This window comes from Mauremys mutica, chromosome 1 (genome assembly GCF_020497125.1).
Source record: "Mauremys mutica isolate MM-2020 ecotype Southern chromosome 1, ASM2049712v1, whole genome shotgun sequence".
Lineage (NCBI taxonomy): Eukaryota > Metazoa > Chordata > Testudines > Geoemydidae > Mauremys > Mauremys mutica.
The window spans coordinates 336,556,029-336,574,082 of NC_059072.1; the positions used below are offsets into that span (position 1 = coordinate 336,556,029).

General features: G+C 46.0%; 1 protein-coding gene across 2 annotated transcripts in view; it reads right to left on the reverse strand.

Moving 5' to 3' along the window:
- Positions 1–18,054, reverse strand: part of AMOTL1 (angiomotin like 1) — a 147,724-nt gene that overhangs the window by 74,375 nt on the left and 55,295 nt on the right. The window contains exon 7 of one of the 2 annotated variants that reach the window (XM_045019661.1): positions 1,877–2,026. The exons of the other annotated variant lie outside the window; for it this stretch is intronic. Within the exon in view, the coding sequence (XP_044875596.1) occupies positions 1,877–2,026 (150 nt within the window). The remainder of the gene's footprint in view (positions 1–1,876; positions 2,027–18,054) is intronic. 2 annotated transcript variants of the gene reach the window in all.

Sequence of the window (18,054 nt, forward strand, 5' to 3'; positions counted from 1 at the left end):
AAGTTGCACCTAATGAATTGCAAAAAGTGAAATACGTAGCTGGGGTCTTCCCTGAATTTCCTAGACTGTAGCAAAGCAATAATTCTATCTACACAATCTCACCAGGACTTGCTGCCCCCTCACTTACCATGCACCAGTTCCACAGGGGTGTAACTCCATCGAGACCAATGAAGTTACTCCTTAGAGACATGGGTGTAAACGAGATTAGAATCAAGTCCTCAGGAGTTGGATATAATCATCACAAATTGTTAGGCAACGAGGAAGCACCATTCTGTGTTCATTTTTTGAGGTCACTCTTGGAAATGTTATTTCTGAAGCCTGCTGTTCTCAGTTCTCATAGCAGTTTTTAATAAGTATTTAAAAAAATTAATGTGAAAGTAATTAAAAAACAAATGTTCTCTCAAGGTTTGGTACCTCCCTGAGGTTTCATCTGTTATTGCTCACACTGTGTGATCACTTACATACAAATTGGATGCTGGATAGAAAAGAAAAACCCTCAGCTCTCCACTATGAAAATAGGTCACTTCTATTAACATTTTTGTGGCAAAGACTTAAAGATGACTGTAGGGTTTCCAGGGGAGAGTGGATACCATGCAGTTTCACTACAGTCATGTCACACACTCTGCAAAGTCTTTCAGAGGACATTATCTGCCTATGCAGGGTCTAAGCACTGCCAGGAAGTGCTTCGATCTCACAATGTCCATTTAGTTGAAGTCAATGGAACTACTTAACCTGATAAAAGTTACACACCTGCTTAAGTGCTTTGCTGGATCAGGGCTTGAGTGCAGAGAACACATATGTAAAAATCACTAAAATGTAAACATTTTCACACTTTGCAAAGGGATAAATTCCATCTAAATCTGCAAAATAACGAAGGGCCAATTTTTTTTTAAAAATAGGCCCGTAAGGTGAGCCTGCAAAATGTACAGATTCAAAAACATCCATTTATGTGCTCAGTTGGATACGTGCATGTGTATTTACCTAACCTGTACCTGCAGTTGCCTATTTTTCATTTACAGCTATTACCATTGATTTATATTACTGTAGCATCTAGAAACCACTGCCAATAATCAGGGCCCCATCGTGCTGACACACTGTAAAAATATTCTTTCCCCTAAGAGTTCTCAATCAAGGTTATGACAATACACAACATGTGGATGAGATAAACACATAGGAGGTGGCAAATGACAAGATTACAGTAAAGAAAGCAAGTTATAATACATAAGCAGAAAACATAACATAAGAATGGCCATATTCGGTCAGACCAAAAGTCCATCTACCCCAGTATCCTGTCTTCCGACAGTGGCCAATGCCAGGTGCCCCAGAGGGAATGAACAGAACAGGTAATCATCAAGTGATCCATCCCCTGTTGCCCATTCCCAGCTTCTGGCAAATAGAGGCTAAGGACACCATCCCTATGATGGAGGTCTCTCTACAGCACCTGCCTAGCCAGTCATCCATTTGCACCCTAAGTTCTATATTTTGGGGACAAAAAATAGTTGCCTATTTTTGAAAACTTGACCCAAAAGGACTGATCTGTGCTTATTTTTCATAGGATTCTTGCAGTCCTATTCCCTAAACAGAGTCTCATCCACCTTGGTCTAACTGTCCAGTGAAGAGCAATTGACTACTGCAGTGTAACATGATACGTTGTATTGGGTGAAAAATGACACAAGATCAAATCCAGATCTCTCACTGAAGTAAATGGCAACATTTCTCTTGACTTCAATGGGAATCAAGATTTGGCCCATGATTTTCTTAAGTTTTTACAGATCATTCTGAAGAAACTCTAAACTTCTCTTCAAGGAGTTGATAACAGAAAAAGGAACTGGAGTTAATTCTACAGGCAGGTGTGTAAGGGTCGTTGCTTTCTTACCAGCTTTATTTTTAGCACCACTGCCTGCCTCTGCTGTTAACGGGGAAACATCAAGCCTGCTGGCAAACAGCTGATGGTCCTGATAAAGAAAGCCAATATCTTCCAGTATCTGAACAGGGCTACTGGGGTTGTAACAAGCAGATAGGGGGCCTATAAGAAACAAAAATGGGATGTCAATGCCAATAAACCAGTCAGTGAAAAGTCTTGCTGCCATGACTCATGTTGGCCGTATGTTGGAATAACGATTTGCATCTTGCTGAATGATCTGAGTGGCTCTACTGGAGTATCCATACCTCTTTTTTTATTCACATCATTTCTGATTTAGGGCCCATTCCTGCCAGGTCTGAGTGCTTTCTGGTGAGGTGCTGAACATATTCAACTCCCAGTGATTTAATTGAGAGTTGAGGGCACTCAGAATCTCTCAAGAGGTGCTCTGCACCTTGCAGGATTGGTCCTTTACTATGGAAAATGTATCCAAGGTCAGCCACCCAGGTAAGGGCTACACAGGACAAATTTTCAATACAATGCAACACTGCTTTTTCTAGCATACCAGGAAGGTTTATACTACACCATAATTTCAAACACAACTATTCTGCTCTGTTATACAAGCCACAGAAAAAAATATGCCTTAAACCTAACCATAAATGAAAAGAAAGCACAGCTGTGCTTTGAACCAAACACAGGCGGCAATTCCAGCTGTCAGAGGCTCAGTAGGTTCAAAACTAAGCACTGAAAGCTTCAAAGCTCTGAGGTTCAGGATTTACTATATTCAGTTCTCGTTCAATGCCACAAAAGCACTGTTAGACCGAGGGACCAGTGATTGTTGAAGGCCTGCCATGCTGGGAACCCTCAGGAATCTAGACTATTGCTCTATATCACTGGAAAGCTGGGAAACCTTCACCCACAAAGACATAAAGAATTAATTTCTAGCCCTGACAGGGTATGTAACATAAGCTCATAAAATCACATTATTTTGATTACAAATTTATTTCCATCATCACTGCATCAATCCCCTTTTTAATCTGACATGATTTTAATCTCTAGAGTTAGGAATAAATATTTATATCATCTCAAACAGCCGGGGAATCTCTGATTTCACAGGATATATAAAGCATTAATGTTCAACTCGAGTGAGGTATCAGTCCCTAAAAGGCCTTGCCTAGACAATACCGTGACCTGCTAAAATCAAGCTAAAGCACTTAAACTGTGTCTATATTGGTATTTAATGGAGTTTTCAATTGAGTTAAGATAGGCTGATTGAGCTAATACCATTGAGCAAAGCAACTTTTTTTCTTAGTCTGAACAGGGCCCACATTGGAATTTGGCTATAATCCCAAGGCTAACACCATGGCTCTTAAGAAACACACTGGGATCTTGAATGGTCATAAGTGGCCTGAACCTTGGGCTTACATGTCATTTGAAAGGCAGTCATTCAAACAGCACAAGGCCAACACCACCAAGATAGGAACAAGTACCACCTACTGAATCATCAATACCATTTCTTGCACCAGTTTAGCCTTTGAGGTCTCCCATCCAAATACTGAGCAGGCCTGACTCTGCTTAGCTTATACAATTTGGCAAGAGCACAAATCAAGGTATAGCCACAAAATAGTAATGGGAAGTAAATGTGGAGATTGTATTATTGAAAGAAAGGGCTGAGAAATCCAAATATCTGTAATAATCCAAATGGCAGCATTCAATTCAATCTGAAGTCCATGAAGCCTTTTACGTGGACGTTCACTGAACCCATGAATAACAGTCATCTAATGCAGAACATAATTGTTTCATAGAGTACCATCACCACCACATAGGTAGAGAGAACATGACTCAATATGTACAGATGTTCTTAATATGGTAAAAGGAAGATCTAGCTAGAGCATGACCAGGGTAGATAAAAATCAATGATATTTTTTTAAAAAATCAAATAAATCGGATTTCCTTTATTTAAATCGGATTTTGATAAAATGCTTTTTGAGGAAAAAACTATTTAAAGATAGTTTTAATTAAGATACATTATAGCTCAAAGATATCTCATCATGGAATAGGGATTATACATTCTAATTCTATAGTATGAGACAATATTCATGTAATGTTTAAGAAAAGTTTTGTAAATGAGTTCCAATAGTTCATGCATTAGGGACCCAATCTTATGGGGTTCCACGGGCTTCTGTAAAGATTATTTAGGCTAATCTTTCTATCTACTCAATGGGACTCAGTGCTCAGTCTAGAAGATACCATCAGAGAAGCTTAGTTTTTAAGTTCTCAAACTGTGGATTTGTGTCTCCAGAGGTACATGCTTGTTAACAGCAAAAATGTTTTTAAATAAATAAATAATATATAGAGGTGAGAAATAACAGACCTCAACTCTACTGTCCCTCTGCAAATTTGTGTACACAGAGTCAATCCCTTACCTCTCTCTAAAAGTGCAAAGTTTTAAAAAGTTCAATGAATAGAAGATCTGGAATAGATCTGGACAAGGAGAAGAAGTCTGGAGATAAATGTGAGAAGGGAGGGACATATGCTTGTTTTGTTAAAATATTATATGTTTGCTGTTAGAGAAAAAAATCCAGAATACTTAATGTTGTTGTTTTACTTAAATAAAACAATTTACATGTCTGTCTGGTGATGTTCTCCTCCTAGTACAACATGGCAAGATAATCCTCCAAATATTAATGATTAACCTGTTGAATTAGAGATAGTTCAACTCCCAATGACTTCATAAATATCTGCTTCAATTATCTTTGGTAAATGAAATAACCAAACAATCATTCAGTTTCTGATATAGCTGTAAAACTAATCTGAAAAGTTTTCAAAATAAATCACTGTTTAAAAATGTATAGTGTGTACTTTCTAAAAATGAAACCTACATCTATCTCTGAGTTGTGAGGAATGTGCATTAAGGTTATAACAATCAACAAGAATGCACTTTTATGTAGAAACCCATAATTAAATCGAGTCTTCCTGACTAGTGATTTAAATCATGATTTTAATCAATTTGATTTAAATCAAATCTACCCTGGCATGAACAGAACCACATCAAGGGTAACTATGCTTACATTTCTTACGGCTGCCATAATGCTAACAAAACTTAGAAGCATGTCTTCTACTCTCTTCTGCTCACTACACCACCTACTACCTTGACTACATTCCACCTGATTCATGAGTTTCCTTGCAACCTATGTCTCCCACATCCTTAAGCACTCTCTGTCACCTAACTCCTTTCCCCTGCCATCAAGCACACCACTGTGGACACTTGTCTCAAAGAAGTTTCCATCCAACTACCCCTCTCCCTCTTTCCCTTCATTGCTGAACTCCTTGAATTTACTGTCTAATCCTTCTGCCCAGGCTTCCTCTTCGCTAGCTCCCTCTCCAGTCCTCTTCAATCAGCATCTGCCTGCTGTGAAAAAGCCCTTTTCAATGTCATCAGCGAACTTTCCTGGCCAAATTGCCTGGCCTCCTCTCTATCCTGATGCTCCTTGGTCTATGGCCTTTGAAATGGTCCATCACTTCCCCATCCTCCTCAAAACTCTCTCTCTCTCCCTTCTAGGATTCAGAGAGCCTGACTTCTCCTGTTTCTCTGCTTATCTTTGATTCTGCAGGGTCTCTCTCAGCCGCTCCACTTCCCGTTCCCAACTCTTTCTGTCAGAGTATCTCAGGGATCTGTCCATGAGCCTTTCCTTTTCTCCCTCTGCACCTTTCCCCTGAGAATCCTCATCCAGTTACACAACTTAAATCAGCACCATGCTGATAGATCTGGAAGCTACTTCTCCACACTTAAATTATCCCCTGCAGCCAAATATGTTTCCCTGGCTGCCTTTTTGATATCTCTTTCTCCCTTCATCAGTCTACTGTTGTCAGCTCCAGTCTCTTCCAGCTATTCTTGGCAACATCCACGACTCCTCCTTCTCCACCATGAACATTGTTACTGACATTAATCCTGCCAGTTTTTCCTCTATCACCACTCCCAAGTCCACCTGCTTCTCTCAATTTCCACCATGTCCAGGCCTTGATTGCCTCTTGCATCAGTTGCTGCTGTCTCCTCCTTTCCGGCTTTTTACATTATCACCTCAGCCCTCCTTTCAATCAGTCCAAAATGCAACCATAAAATTCATGTCCACTACTCAGACCGTGTCCAGCCTCGGTTCAAATTCCATCACCACCAGCTTCTCATCACCATCTGCATCAAACTAAATTCCTTGTCCCTGCTTCTAAGCCCTGCACAACCTGGCTTAGGCTTACCATCTGCTCCTAGCTTTTTCCACTCCATCTCCAGTCCCCAGACTCTACTCATACTGCATGACAAACCTTCCCCTTTGTGTCCTTCTCCTTCTCTTGGTTCTGAGCACGCTTCCATGCTGCCGAATAAACCTTCCCTCCTTGCCTCAGCCAAAAATACCTCCATTCTCCTTAAGACTCGCTCCTTCAAGGAGGCCTATCCTCATTAGTCATCTCCTCAGACTGGTGTTTACCAACTAGATGAGCATTTAGTAATTAAATGAGTAAAAATATTTATTTTACTTTATAAAAAATCCATCCAAAAGTCAGAGAACTGCTAAAACATCAGCTAAACTGCATGTCTCATTCACTCTGCCTTATCTAGTTTCCATTACTCCCCTCCTGTGTCTGAATACTCCCCATCTATATTGTCTTTCTAGGCTGAAAAGTTCTTTAGAGCAGTGCTCTTGAACCTGATTCTCCACTCCCACTGGTTTCACACTGATGCAGACAAGACACCAGCAGATATCCTTTTGACTTACACCAGTTTAAGCTAGTGGAGAATCAGATCCTTCATCTTCACATCTGTCTGTAGTACATGGTTGTCATCAAATAAATAATAAATGACAACAGCGTACAGCATGTTGGCAAGTCTGTACGGTCTTTGCAGGAGACACAAGCAGCCAAGGATGAGACAAAGTAATTTACCCTGATTACTCAGAGTAAGATAAAGATAACTGAATATTCGAGAGCACACACCACACACATTTTAAATGACATTTGCTTTCAACAAGCCAAGCTCTGCTCTCAGTTTCATTAGTGACTCTTCCCTGAATCAGTTCCACTGCCCTCAGTAGGGCTAAATGAGTGCAACTCAGGACAGAATTCAACCCAATGTCTTCAGAGGCATTGATATGGCAAACTCTCTCTCTCTCTTTTTTTTTTTTTTGGTACCCAGAGGAGAGAAAAGCAGAGTTGCCATGAAATGTTAATGAATTCACCATTTGATCGTTCAGAGTAGGCATGATCTGCTGTACAGAATATCTATATTTAGAGAGCAACATGGAAAGATTACTCAACTGAGTGAATTTAAGGCAAAAAAAGACTGTCAGATTAGCAAAGTAAATTGTTCTGGAATTTGTGTTGATACCGATATAGACCAAATATATCTATATTGAACAGAATTTTCATTTCTAACATGATAATATCGCATTCTGCTACAAAATAACACGGTAGCAGCCTAACCCTGTCTACCTCACACACACAAAATTTCCTATGCATTAATCAGTGGGAGCTTTGCATAAAACAACCCTAGATTTGCTTTATGACTATAAGCTGTATACTGCAGCACGTCAGAAAAATCTAAGCAAGGAAAACAAACTAAACCATCCAGTACTGCCAACCTCAAACATTCAAAAATCATGAATCAGGCTTCCAAAATGATGAGACTGTCTTAAAATCATGAGTTTTTTAACAATAAAAATAATTTGGGGTTCTTTTTACTTGCCTTCTGGTTGTTGAGTCTTTAGTACTCGGGCATGTTTTCAACCTTTTCTCTGCAGCCACGATTCTCACCTAATCACTTGTCTCCAGAAGCCGCGAGTTTAAATAAAACATCAATACCACAAGACTCGTGATAACAATCATAAAAGTTTGACAATCAGGATGATCTCCCAAAGTGTTTACATGCAGGGCCAGATTCTGACCTCAATTACACTAGTCCCAATCCCAAACAGGGCCGCCCAGAGGGGGGGGGCAAAGGGGGCAATTTGCCCCGGGCCCCGGGCTCCGCAGGGGCCCCCAAGAGAAGAGCGGAGGCTCCCGCCTCCGCCCCTCTCCTGGAGCCTCAGCGCATCAAGCGCCGAGTCTCCGGCTGAGCCCCTGAGCCCCGCCCCGCTCAGAGCCGCGTGGTGAGGGGGCAGGGCTGGGAGCTCCAACGGGGCCTGAGCCCCGCCCCGCTCAGAGCGGCGTGGGGAGGGGGCGGGGCAGCTGCCTCCGCTCGGCGTGGAGCTCACAGCCCCGCCCACTCACCTCGCGGCTCTGAGCGGGACGGAGCTCAGGCCCCGCCGGAGACGCGCTCGGGTAAGAGGCCGGGGCCGGGGCGGGGGGAGCGGGACCCGCCGCCGCCGCCGAAGCGCAGCCCGGTCTTCGGCGGCGGGGGGCCCCTTCTGTTCCGGGACCCGCCGCCGAAGTGCCCCGAAGGCCCGCGGCGGGGACCCCGGCCCGCCACCGAATTACCGCCGAAGACCGGGCTGCGCTTCGGCGGCGGGTCCCGCTTCGGCGGTAATTCGATGGCGGGGGGGCTCCCACCGCGGGTCTTCGGGGCACTTTGGCGGTGGGTCCCGGAACGGAAGGGCCCCCCCGCCGCCGAAGACCCCGGGCTCCCGGAATCCTCTGGGCGGCCCTGATCCCAAATAACTCCAGCCCAGGCAGAAATCATCCCTCTCTGCTTTGTCTCTGTTACTGTAGTGGTGTTTTATGTTCAGTGTCCATGGGTTTGAATAAAATGTCAGATTTAATTGGCACAGGAAACATACACCAGTTTGCGTGTAAAACAGATAACAGTTGCTGAAAGATCCGTGTTTTGCAGAGTGCCTTAACCCAGACCATAGACAATAAAATAAAACTTGAAAGGTATTTAAGCTTAATAAGCCGTTTCAGTCCGAGGCAGATGTCTCTTTCTTCTTTGTATATGATGCTATTAAAGGACTTTCAACAACTGAGTTTTCTTCTCCGGAGGAGAAAGGATTGCTCCCAACAAAGACAATGGCAAAACTTCCATTTATGTCAATGGGAGCAGGCCCTAAAACAGTTCCAAAACGTCTTCAGGGCTGGGCCAACAGAATTCACCCCAAGGTCACTTCACCATGCACAGCCTTTGTTCCCATGTACAAACTCTTAGGGCATGGTTACACTTGCAGATGTAGAGCGCTTTGAGTTAAACCAGCCTTCCTAGAGCGCAGTAGGGAAAGCGCTGTAGTCTGTCCACACTGACAGCTGACAGTGCACTGGCGGGGCCACATTAGCAGCGCTTGCAATGGCCACAGAGAGCAGTGCATTGTGGTAGCTATCCCAGCATGCAAGTGGCTGCAAAGTGCTTTTCAAATGGGAGGAGTGGGGTGGAGTGTGACAGGGAGTGTGATGTGTGTATGTGCGGGGAGAGACAGTGGGTTTTTGGGGGGCTGAGAGCATGTCAGCATGCGGTCTTGTAAGTTCAGACAGCAGCAGACCCCCCCCAGCCCACCTGCCTCTCTCTCTCTCACACAGCATTCCACAGTAACGGCTTGCATGCCAGCTGTCAGAAATGGAGCTTTGAAAGGGCATTTCCGCATTCCTACAAGAGTTCAAAACAATGACAAGAGTGACCACTTGACTTAAGGGGATTATGGGATGTTTCCGGAGGCCAATCAGAGTGCAATAACGCAACACCTTGTTCACACTGATGCCCGGGCGTTGTAGCCAAGGCACAGCAAACGTTATTCCTCTCGCAAAGGTGGAGTACCAGCAGCGCTTTAGCCCTGGAGTCAGAGCACTCTACTTGCCTTGCCAGCGTAGACGGGTAGTGAGCTAGTGCGCCCGGGGCTCCTTTAATGAACTGTAACTCGCAAGTGTAGCCAAGACCCCAGCCCACTCTGTCCCAATCACCATGCATTCTCTGCATTCAAGCCCCTTTTAAAAAAAAACATCTCCCACAATGCCCAACAGAAGTGAACTTGGACAGGAGAAAATGCCTAAACACTAAGGGCTTGGCTACACTTGCGAGTTACAGAACATTAAAGGAGTCCTGTGCGCACTAGCTCACTACCCGTCCACACTGGTAAGGCACGTAGAGCGCTCTGACCCAACAGCTAGAGCGCTCCTGGTACTCCAACTTGGCGAGTAGAATAACGTTTGATGCGCCCCCACTGGAGCACCCGAGTGTCAATGTGAACGGGTGTTGCATTACTGCGCTCTGATCAGCCTCTGGAAACGTCCCATAATCTCCTTAAGTCAAGTGGCCACTCTTGTCATCGTTTTGGATATGACCTTTGAAAGCTCCGTTTGACAGCCGGCAAGCTTATCTGCTCCAAGACAAAAGCAACCATTACTGTGGAATGCTGTGTGTGAGAGAGAGGCTGGGAGGGAAGGGGAGGTCTGCTGCTGTCTGAACTTACAAGACAGCATGTTGACATGCTCTTAGCCCCCCAAAAACCCACCCTCTCTCCCCCCACATACACACAACACACTCCCTGTCACACTCCACCCCACCACACCCCCATTTGAAAAGCACGTTGCAGCCACTTGCATGCTGGGATAGCTACCACAATGCACTGCTGTCTGTGGCCACTGCAAGAGCTGCTAATGTGGCCATGCCAGTGCACTGTCAGCTGTCAGTGTGGACAGACTACAGCGCTTTCCCTACTGTGCTCTACGAAGACTGGTTTAACTCAAAACGCTCTACATCTGCAAGTGTAGCCATGCCCAGAGGGTAAGACTGACAACCAGACAAGGAAGATTTCTCTCACAGCAGGCAATGCATAAGGCCATCCTAAGCAGCCCTTTCAGAGAGCCTCTCACAAGCTCCAACCTAGGGTGGGGCCTGGGGCTGGTAGGAACAGCACTAGCAGGATTCTGAGCAATGCTACTTCCCCAAGGCAGTTTAGGGTGGGCTGCCCAAGTGACACCAGGAGGAGTTTTGGCCCCTGGAGCAGCCCAAACTCAGGGTGCAAAGGTGGCTTAAAGCATAAAAGACACATCACTGAATTTCACCCTGCATCCTCTGAGTCTGGATTTCCTAGTGCGACCCATCTTCCACATGTCTGTCTTACAAAGTGAGCTCTTTGGGGCAGGCAATGTCTTCATTTTTGTATATCGTACAATGTCATAGTCCATATCGCACAACAGCACTGGCACTAAATCAACTAAATAGTAACACGAAACCCAAGTTCTCACCTTTTCTTTCTCCTCATGACGATGCAATGAAGGAAATCTCTTTGAGAGACTTTAATGGCCCTGCAAGCTAGGCTGGCAGGACTCTGGGCCAGCCTACTGGGAACATCAGGCCAAGTGGCAGCCCTCAACAGAACACACATGCTGCTGGCCCAGTTATGGAAAGCCTGCGAGCACCAGGCCACACTGAAACTGCAAGGAAGAGATTTAGAGGGCCAGTGCGCCATGCAGAAGCAGTGGTATTGAAAACCAGCGCTGACAGCAAATGGGAGGGCAGGAAGGAAAAGTGGATTGGCAGCAAGAGAATGGCAGGCAGCACATGTGACCCTATGAAGGCTGATTCTGAGAGAGACTGAGACAAGGAGCTGGCTCCTTAGAAAGCTACTATTTGTGTCTCAAACAAATTAAAGCAGCAGGTTATCTCCCACGCTGAAAAATAAACTGAATTTGAGAGCATTGCTGGGAAGTAAAGTAGAACAGGAAAACCAGAGGGACGGATGTGGCAGGCGTTTATTTTCTAGCTCTTTGGCTCACAGTGGGTCTTTTGCTTTACCCTATCTTGAAAGGGGCCTTTTCATTCTTGCATGAATTACATAATCAACTGTTTGTTCTTTAATCATCTGAAGAAAGGGATGGAAGGTGCTTGCTTTACTACAACATTATTTTTAAATTGGGAGTTACGGAGAGAAGGGAAGTGGTTAGGATGTGGGAAGACAAGAGGGAGACAAAGATGTGTGGGGGTGTATGCAAGAGAATTCAGACTAGGAGAAGTAAGGTGGGAGTATTAGTAGACCATTATTATTTATATTACAGTAGCACTTAGGCTCTAACCAGATCAACCCCCCATTGTGCTAGATGCTGGACAGACATATGGCAAGAGAGAGTCCCTCCCAACCCCAAAGAGTTTACAGTCTGAGGTCCTGATTCACCACAGCACCAGTGCAGCTTCACAGCACCATGAATTGGGGCCTATGTATCTAAAGCCAGGCATGTGCAGGACTGCTGCCAGTCCAACCACCTGTGGTCCCAAATGCAAACCATGTATTTGCTTCTAGTTCAGGGGACTGGTAATGGAGTCCATTACTTTGAGCTCTTTCAATTCCTTCCTCCGGTGGTAGTAACCCAAATCTGTGACCATCTGACTGCTGTTGACTGATCTATGTGAAATGGGTTGCTGATCTCAGTCTATTTCCTAAGAGACATGTATCCACATGATCAAAAACACCATCCTGGGAGCCTAGCAAAAACAAACTGGGAGCCTAGCAATCTCAGCAGAGGAACTAAGGTCTACTGACTATCTCTGTGGTAACAAGGGGAACAGGTGCCAGCTTCCTCCTTGCCCCTGGGGGTGCTCAACCCCCTCTCCGCCCCAGGTCCCCTCCCCACTCCAACCCTTTCCACCAAGCTCCTGCCCTGCCTCTTCCTGCCCATTCCCCGCCCCCAGCAAGCCTCCCCTCCATCCCACTGCTTCCTGCATGCCATGGAACAGCCGATTGCGGCAGGCGGGAGGCGCTGGGAGGGAGAGGAAGGAGTTGATCAGTGGGGCCACTGATGGGCAAGAGGTGCAGAGGGGGGGAGAGGGAGGAGCTGGCTGCCAATGAGTGCTAAGTACCCACTAATTTTTTCTGTGAGTGCTCCAAGGCTGGAGTACCCATGGAGTTGGTGCCTATGACACAGGGAATGCAGCCACCACTGCTGTTAATTCATCGCCAACATTCACCAGCACTGATTCCACTTTAAAAACAAATATTGCTTAGCTCAGTCAGCTCCTGTGAGCCACATCCTTCTAAACATGATTCAGATAGGCCGGCTAATCCCACCCCTTTCCTTTCTTCATAGCACTTTCGTTTTCTTCTAATTCTATTATCCAACATGTGGATGTAACTGAGCAAACGTAGCAGCATTGAGCAACATTTCTTTAACTGGGTAATTACAGATATAGTTCCTGCTGTCCCCTCTGCTTCACTGTATACTGGCCAAGAAAGGAGAGTTTGGAGCGGACGCCCACAGCCAATGAGACCAGAAGACAGATTCCTCCCACCATCCCAGACCCTTTAAAAGGATCAGTCTTGAAAGCAGAACTTCTTGGAGCTTTGGTAGGGAGTAGCTAAGACGAACACCTCCACCTCCATATCCACAAGGCTCAGGACTGGAAGTGTAGCAGGCCGCACAGTCCAGAATGGCTGATCTGGTCAAGCCAGGGGACCTCAGATTCAGATAGCTGACCTTGTCCCCATGAGGAGGAGGAGAAAGATTCCTTCTGTTTCTTTCCTCCTAGGAAAGCCCCTCCGCCTGGAGTGCCTGGGCACAGGGGACTCTCAAGAAGAGATGGGGCATCTTAGCCTCGTTGAGGATGTTTTCTTTGAGACCAAGATCTTTGCAAGGGAACATGAATCCCCTAGTCCCACAGGGTCAGACGATGGCAGAATAGTTCTTAGGTAGTTTGTGCCTGGGAGGCCCTTCCTTTGGCTCTCATGTGTACAACTCTCTCTGACAGGGAGAGGTTTGCTGTGCCTCACCAGAGGATTTAGCGCTTAACCCATTAGGACTCCTTCTGCCACAGGTCTTGTCCTTAGTTTCATGTGGGACTTCTTTTCTGTTGATCCCCCGCAGGAAGCCTTTGGATTGCGGCTGAGAGGGGGAACTGATCCCAGGATTGCCTGGCTCAGGAAGATAGGCCCCAAGGGGAAGGAATACAAGCCTGAGAAAACTAGCTTGCATCCTAGGGGATCTTGGTTAAAGTCACTTGCCTGCTGATGCAGTAGGAATCGCAGCTCAGGAGTATCTAATGATAGGACTGGATCGGAAGGCCCCTGATACAGATTCAGGAATCATGATTAGAAAACTGGTGCTGGGCCTAAGGGTCCCTGCAACAATCTAATGGCTTTATAGTCACCAGTGACTGGCGATGTGGGCTCAGGAACCTTGGAAGAGTATTTGGGTCCTTTTCTTGGACTTCCCTTTGGATGCTGATCTCTGAAGGGGTATCCTCCACTAGTTACTTGCCCTGGGCTAGGGTCACCCGATCCCTAGCCATGGCACAATAGCCTGGGCTATACCTCCCTGGCGGATGCCACACCGGAGAGGCCTAATTGCTCGTTACAGAATAGATGCCCATTCAGACACTCAATGACAGGCAAGTGCAGGATGTGTAGTTCTGCCTTTATGTTCTGTCTCGAAAGCTGCAAGCAGGCCAAGGTTCTGCAGACCGTGCTTCGATGAAGAAACAGCTATTCAGAGTACTGACCTGCTAGGGCCCTGTGGTGGGCCTGTAGGGGTGAAGCCTCAGTCATGTTTCAGGAGGCAAAAGCCACTTGACCCTTGAACTTAGCGAATACTATAACTATGGGAATGACTTCAGAAAAAGGGTGGATAGAGGCAAGTACTTGGCCCACAGTTGGGGACAGAAAAGTTTATCTTGGCAGTAATCATGCCCATGAATACCAGGCATGGTCTACTAACTTGAGACTGGTATGGGCATGGCACCAACGTATTGACCTATTGAAACCGATGGCAGCTGCAGATGCTCAGCATCTCTTCAAATCAGGCTCAAGGAGCCAGGTTTTCAGAAATGCACAGCTCTCATATAGGCACCTAAACAAAGTGCCCAGCACCCTGCAGCTCCCGCTGAGAACAGAAGGTGCTGAGCCACTTTGAAAATCCACCCACTACCTGTGGTGCCTAAATGGGAGCTGGTCTGAGCTGAGCACTTTTAAAAATTTTGTTCAGCTCCGCTCCCTCCCCTGCACCACACACACAAAATGGAGGAACCCAGAATCACTAGCCACTTTCAAAAATGTTAGCCTAGATTTCCACTCATAGATGAGAGGTAATAAGGCACGGCTCATTGACAGATTGCTCAGACCTATGCTGACCAAATGCTTACAGCTGGGTGGGTTTTTAATGAGATGAAACTTCCAGCAGAGAAATGCACCCAGCACAGATTTCAACAAAACTTTGATAAGCAAATCAAATCAAGAATTTTTAAAAAGCCTTCGGGGTTCTGTCGAAGTTGTTTCCCTCTAGCTGCCAGAGGCTGCAGCCTGAAGTGCCTTTGTAAAGGAACAGCAAGATGAGGCGTTTTAATGGGAGGTTTTTGATTTGTTCCAACACATATCACTCCAATAAATAAATAAGAGTCAGCCATTTGATTGGGGAGGGGGGATTCGGGGCGTTTATTATTTATGAAAGGTGCTGGATTTACAGCCTGGGAGATTAACATTCTCTACCTGCAGAACAGGTACAGCATAGGCAATGGCACTGGTAATACAAGCTTAACCACACTGTCCTGTCAACAGGTTCCTCCTCAGCCTATGGGGACAGAGCAATTTAGCCTGAGCCCTCCGATTAGGGCTAGGATCTGTAGGGAAAGTCGCACTGCAGTGGCTGTACTGTTCTGCTGATACAGTAATTTCAGTCTCTCTCTAATGCTCTCACTCTGATTTATTTCACTGGCACTAAATTCACTTAAGTAAGATCTCATTGCATTTTTAAAAAATGGCAGGGAATCACCCTGGTGCTTCAAACAAGTCAGTGAAACAAGTTATTGTGCAAACCCATTTGCTTACACTGTTATATAAACCCTCTGCTCCAGTTAACTGCCAAATAATGCAAATGCATGCCATGAGCTCGCAATTAGGGGGGAAATAAAACTATAAACGGAATCCACACTGAATTTGTTTTGTCTGAATATGTATATTATAGCAACTGGTTTATGGATTTTTAACCTGTTCACAAGGCCATTTGGGGTAGAAACCTGCCCCCATTGCCCTCTTCTCCTTGTCTATCCTTCTTCTGGGGGTGCCAGGCACAGACTCCATATGCCAAGCAACGGGATGGAGGATCTTTTTTCCAGGAACATCAGCATCTAGTTCCCTGGCAGATTCCCCTTCTAGGAATTGAGCTGGCAGCTCTGGAGCTGCCTCTGGGTCTATCACATGCATGGACTGCAGACAGGTTTTCTGGGTGTACTTGTTTGGCTGAGCACTGTTTCATTTTGATTTTAATGAATTTAGGGGCTCGTTATTCATTTGTGAAGGACTCATCATCAGAATTTCCTTGGTAAATGGAATACTTTTCCCCCACCATACAAATACATAGCTACATCCTGCAGTCCAAGTGCGTGCTGCAGAAGGCCCTGAACACAGTAGAAATCTGCTACAGCAAGAGGGGTGACATACGGAGGTTGCGTAACCTCTTCCCCTTCCCATGTGCTAAGGAATACATCTCCATGACTTCCACACTGGGCCGGCCTGATGAAGATGGATCTGGGGATGGGATGATAGCAAATGTTCTGGCATCAGGTAAGTGTAGCAGGCAACGGATGCTACTGCAGCCCTGTCCCCAGGCTGGAGAGAAAGATATGGATGCACGCAACCCCATGTATCTTTCCCCTGTCCACAGACTTTGCTCACAAGCTGTGCCAGGGACCAGGACTGAGCGCACTACACTGTTTTAGCTATGAGAATCATCACACAGACCATATCCTGGCCTCCTGTATGTCTCATGTGTCATCTGAGTTTTCTTAGTTACTCAAAAGACAAGGATGCAGTCGCTGGCCTGTACACAAATATATTATTTATGTGAATAAAACACTTCTTCTAAAGAGAAAGTCATTGCCGATGTTGAATGTACCAAGATTTGACATTTGAACACACAGAGATATGACATTAAAATACATGCAGGGAGATCCAATAGTGAACATTGTCACCAATCTAGCTAGCTATTTCTAATATGTCTCTTACTGTATCTAGGCACCAAGTTGTGGAGAACACTATGCCATAGCCAACATCTCAGCACACACATAACAACAGCACATAGAGATATGCCAGTTTATACCAGCTGGAAGTGGTAGGAGCCTAAATACCTTTGAGGACCTGGGCCTTAGTCCTTATAAATCACACCATCAGCTGGTGTAAATTGGCTAAGCTCCATGAACTGATTTATATATCTTGAGGATCCGGCCCTGCAGCAGGTGTTTAGATAATAACATAGGCCAAAATTCTGCTATCTGTAGAGACACTGAGCAGTGCCTTACTCTGCAAGTAGTCCCACTGATCAGCAGGATTATATATGAAGTACTACTAAGTGTGAGTAAGGGTGGCAGAATCTGGCCCATAGGTTGTGTCCATTATACCACCTCCAGTTGAGACCCTTTCAGAGCTCATAAGCCAAGCAAACTCCAGCCTAGTTACTACACAGACAGGAGAGCTGTGTGGTGTGGTAGAGAGTTAGGGTGACCATATTTCCCTACACTGAAAACGGGACACCGGGAGTAGATACAGATGCCCCAGTCCTTCTCCCTGACCAACTCTGCTCCTATTGCCCTCCTCCCCTGCCCTCTCTGCATTGAGACAATATGAGCTGCCCGGCATCGCCACTGACCCAAGCCCAGCTGTGCTGGCAGTGCTTAATTTGTGCTGGGGCTTGCCAGGGCTGAGCCCCAGCACCATTAGGCTTGGCCGTTCATAGGCCCAGCACCTCTGGGCTCCTGGCCAGCAGCCGCCGCTCTCCGACCACCCAGCTCTGAAGGCAGCACCACCGCCAGCAGCAGCTCAGAAGTAAGGGTGGCAATACCATACCATGTCACCCTTACTTCTGCGCTTCTGCTAGTGGTGGTGCTGCCTTCAGAGCTGAGCACTCAACCAGCAGCTGCCACTCTCCAGCTGCCCAGCAGAGCTGGCCCAAGCCCCGCCATGCAGGGCTGGCCCGAGCCACCTGGCATCGCCACACACCCAAGACGATATCATGGAGGTCACTACTTTTTTGGCAAAACTGGGCATTTGCCTGAACATTCCTCTGTGCTCCTCCCCTCCCCCCCGGGCAAGAGCAAATAGAACCACCAAAAAAGTCATGATGTCCAGGACAGAGATTAAAAAGGGGACTGTCTTATCGAAAACAAGATGTATGGCACCCTACAGAGAGTGGATTTGGTGATTCAGTGGGTGGTACTCCCCGGAGTCAGTATATCACTAGTGTGTGCATGGTGCCCAGAAGCACTTTTTGGATGACAGTGCCATCTTTTGGTCCTGACC